Source organism: Drosophila gunungcola, chromosome 3R, assembly GCF_025200985.1.
Source record: "Drosophila gunungcola strain Sukarami chromosome 3R, Dgunungcola_SK_2, whole genome shotgun sequence".
Lineage (NCBI taxonomy): Eukaryota > Metazoa > Arthropoda > Insecta > Diptera > Drosophilidae > Drosophila > Drosophila gunungcola.
The window spans coordinates 22637637-22641697 of NC_069139.1; the positions used below are offsets into that span (position 1 = coordinate 22637637).

Below are 4061 nucleotides of genomic sequence, written 5' to 3' on the forward strand. Positions count from 1 at the left end.
TTTCCTCAATCTGAGGTTGGCCAAAGCGAGGGGAAATCTTTTTTTCTTCGGGGCGAAAAGTTCGAAAGCGGATTGAGAAAAAAATAATTCCAAAGTAGCGCAAAGCGAGTGACTATGGAACTGAAAGATTTTGCAGGAAGGGGAGGAACGGAAGGCAGGTGGTGCATCAACAAAAGGTAAAATCTATGCAAAGAATATTCTCAATATACGAGGAACGTCAGCGCTTTTCACTCAATTTCAAACTGTAGAATCATTTCGCCCCCGCCTTTCACCCGACTCTATCCGCTTTTTTTCGGTTGGTTTTGTCCTTCGGCACGTTCAAGTGCAGCCTTTAAATATCTTTTGCTCGAGTGCGTCCAAAAATTGTGTGAAAATTAAAGACGACAAATCACAAAATCGCCAAATTGGTCAAAACAAGTGGAAAATCAGGAATTGTGGCCGAAATAACCAAAACGTGGCCAAGAGGATAAACTCGATGGGACCACTCTTTACACACGCATTGTTTTTTTAATTTTTTCTGCTTTTGGCTGACATCACGAACCCGATTGATTAGGAGGCCACATTTGAGTATTGATTTACTCTCGCTGATACATCACGTATACGCACTGGTGCCCAAGCTGGAGTGCGCTGCGATTGCGGGTCTTCATCCGCCCTTCCACTCGAATGACCTCGTATACCTGCTACCTACCGTTTTTAGTTAAGACTTCCGATTTGTGTTTGGAGCACATCCCCTTTGGACTTTCAGTCTTCCGTTCGCCGTAATTTTCGTGATTTCCCCATCACTGGTTCATAAAAAAAGGGTTTCTATTAAATTGCACAAATGGGGAATAAAGTGAACTAAATATGGTCTGAACTTATTTTATTAAAGTTAAAACAACACAGCTATGTTGCAAAAGATTTATAAAAACGATTTTAAAATACTAAGCTCCAAAATTCAAATTTAAAAGCTTACTAATTCTAACTCTACAGTTTTGAAAGATATTTATTTTTAGTTTTTTGTCATACTGAATTTCCCAGTGTTTCCCTTGTTTTCAAAATAATAACATTGTGAGGCGTTCGCGACATGCGACACCATTTCGCGAATTCTCTTTGATGAGTCAGCTCGTCCAAAATACACACAATTCTTTTCTAATTTTCTCCCGGCGAATCCAATACGCTTGATGACCAAGGCATTGGGAAACTTCTTTTATGCACGCAGCGCATTAAATTGAATTTTAAATGAAGATTGATTTTTGCTCTCGACCCGCAGCAGAAGAAGCAACAAAAACCAAAGGGAAAAATGGGAAAATGCGAGAAACGATGCCAAAGCCACTTGCCAAGAAACCAAAATTGAAATAAACCAAAGAACAAAAAAAAGAGAAAGCAAAAAAAACCCAAAACAAATGCTGCCCATTGTAATTAGAGACAATGGAAGAGCGATCCCTTGTGACTGCAGTGCGCGACCCTTTTTGCCTTTTACCCTACCCTCCGAAGCCCCGCCCTCGCGGCCCTATTATCTAAATTAATTCAAATGCCTGAAAGAAACACAAATAATTAAAATTAATTATGTGGAAAATATTCAATAAGTTGGAAATTATGCAAACGAGCGCAAAGTAAACGCCCCAATGATAAAACTAAGTGCAATTTCGTCCGTTCGTCGCTCGTTTCGGGAGCGTCAAACATTTTGTTGACCAAAAATATCTTCTCCTACTTAGCATTGATGGACACGGTCCGTTGGACGATTGGCGGAACGGACGGATGGATGGACGGATGGACGGATGGATGGATGAATGCATAGATGGATGGAAGGATTGTTGGCTAAATGGATATGCGTATTTAGCATACCAGACGATTGTCAAGCTGGCAATGCTCAAAAGATTTTCCGAATTTTCGAATCGGCCCGAGAAGTGAAACTATCAGACGAATGGGAACGACTGGGCAAACAGTTCGCGTTCGAGTTAGCAACAATTTCCGGCATTTCGTATATAAACTGAAAAGAAAAATGCGCCACAGCCAGTGAGATCGTATCGGTTCGGTTGGGTTCGTTGTTTGGCGGCACACGTTTTTCTGCCCGAAAGTAGCGCAGATTACTTAAAAATACCAAAAATCGAAAAATTGGAACAGCCTCAGCTGGCGGCAGTTTCTCAGTTTCAGAATTTCCGACTCTCCGATCCGGCATTCTCCGTTTGAATTTCGTGCGAGTACAACCAACAGCTGCTGCAGCCGGTGGTGCTTCATTCCTCATTCCGCTTCTGTTGGCCGTGCGAAAAACATGAAATTGAAAATCAATCTGACGTTCCTCTGTGCGACACTCGTCGGCCTCCTGTCCATCATCCTATTGACACAGACCGCGGAAATCGAGGCCTTTGGAGGCGGCGTTTCGGGCACTGGGGCAGCGGTGTCATGCAAAGAGCTGAGTAAGTGTCTAAGAATGCCATAGTTCATATTTAAGATGATGGCCTAATCTGAGATAATATGGAAAATCGCTGTTTCATATTCCATTTTATCTGTAAATAGGCCCCAGAGTAAGACAAATAATGATTTTAAAAATTACAATTTCACCATCTGATTCAAAAATTCTTTGTAGCTGTCCTTAAATTAAATGCTCATTTGTCTTAATTTGTATGGTTCACAACTTATGAGACTAGAAATTCCTATTATTTATATACGAATACGCCTTTTATTGTTAAGTTTTTTTTTTATTAAATTTAAAGGTAAAGATAATTTTTTTATTTGTTTGAAAGTTTTAAGATGTTTAAATGTACTTAACACTAGTTAAATACGAGATTGGAAATTAATTTTAATTTTGCTATTAACAATGCCGCTAGCAACAACTTTCTTGTTGTAATAACATTCCCGAATTTCCTTTTAAGTACGCATAATTCGAAACAGTAATGCTAAGATCAATTTTGCCAAAAAATAATATTAAATCAAGCAAAGCATATTAAACTGTTTATATTGCACAGGTAGATAGCAATTACAGAATAAAATATTTTGGTTCATGCCAAAATTGGTTCGCGTGCTGATTTTTTTTTTTTTGGTATTTTGGCCGGCCACAGTCAATTTTTGTCTGCGAAATTGTTCTATTTTTCCGCTTATGACTACAACGTGGCCAGGGAATTATGAAAAATTCTATCGTCTGCCTCGAGGCCCGTATAACAAAGACCAACCTAATTGCATTTAATGAGGCCTGGCGCGCTGTCCAACCGAAACGTGGACGTGGAGCATTTCCAGGCGACGATTGATCAACGTATGCATCTGCACTCTTTCAGATAATGTCAACTGCTACGTGGGCCGCAATGAGGGCAACTTCTGCAGCAGCAAGGATCAGACCAAGGCCGTAACCCGTTGGTACTTCGACAAGGGCGTCTGCAAGCCCTTCAACTACAAAGGATGCAACGGCAACCGCAATCGCTTCTGCACACAGGAAAGCTGCGACTCGCGCTGCGGCGACTAATTGGAATTAGCGGATATATTCCTGCGTCTACCTAGTCGATAAGTTTGTACGCGTATGTTTAGGCTAAGAGCAAATAGAGATCGCACCGCACACAGAAAAAAAAGTTAATTTTAAACTCAGATTTTTTTCTATTTTAATATTCATTTAACCGTTAACCGTTTGGAAAACCAATCTCTTAAACACATAGTGTCATTTTGAAAATCAGATCCATCATTTTGTAAAACATTTTATTTATTTAAAAGATTTTATATTAGACACATTTTCTTTTTTAAAATACTATTTTTAACTTCACCACCTTTTAACTAATATTTTTAGAAAATAAATGCTTTTACTAAGAATTAAATAAGCAGACCATCAAAATAAAAGCAAAGCAGCTTCTCTCATTATTAACAAAAAGTTTCAAAATATACAGTGATTATAATTTTTTAAGTTGCTGCCCATCTTTTTGTACAGTTTTTTACTTTGTATAGCCACATTTTTGTTAAGTGCAGCCAAGTGTTTAAGTGTTTTTACCTTTGATCAAACGGATTTTGACTAAATGCCGCCTAAAAATAGACACTCAAATGTTGTAAGCTGTCAGCGGTGGATCGGCACTTTCCTCACTGTCAGGGCTGTATAAAAAGCC

General features: G+C 39.1%; 1 protein-coding gene across 1 annotated transcript; it reads left to right on the forward strand.

The window, feature by feature from the left end:
- Positions 1-1737: 1737 nt before the first annotated feature.
- LOC128252501 (kunitz-type serine protease inhibitor Hg1) lies at positions 1738-3811 on the forward strand. The gene is made up of 2 exons (XM_052980273.1): positions 1738-2396; positions 3252-3811. Exons 1-2 carry the CDS (start codon positions 2252-2254, stop codon positions 3434-3436), a joined length of 330 nt encoding a protein of 109 aa, XP_052836233.1. The 5' UTR covers positions 1738-2251; the 3' UTR covers positions 3437-3811.
- Positions 3812-4061: the final 250 nt, after the last annotated feature.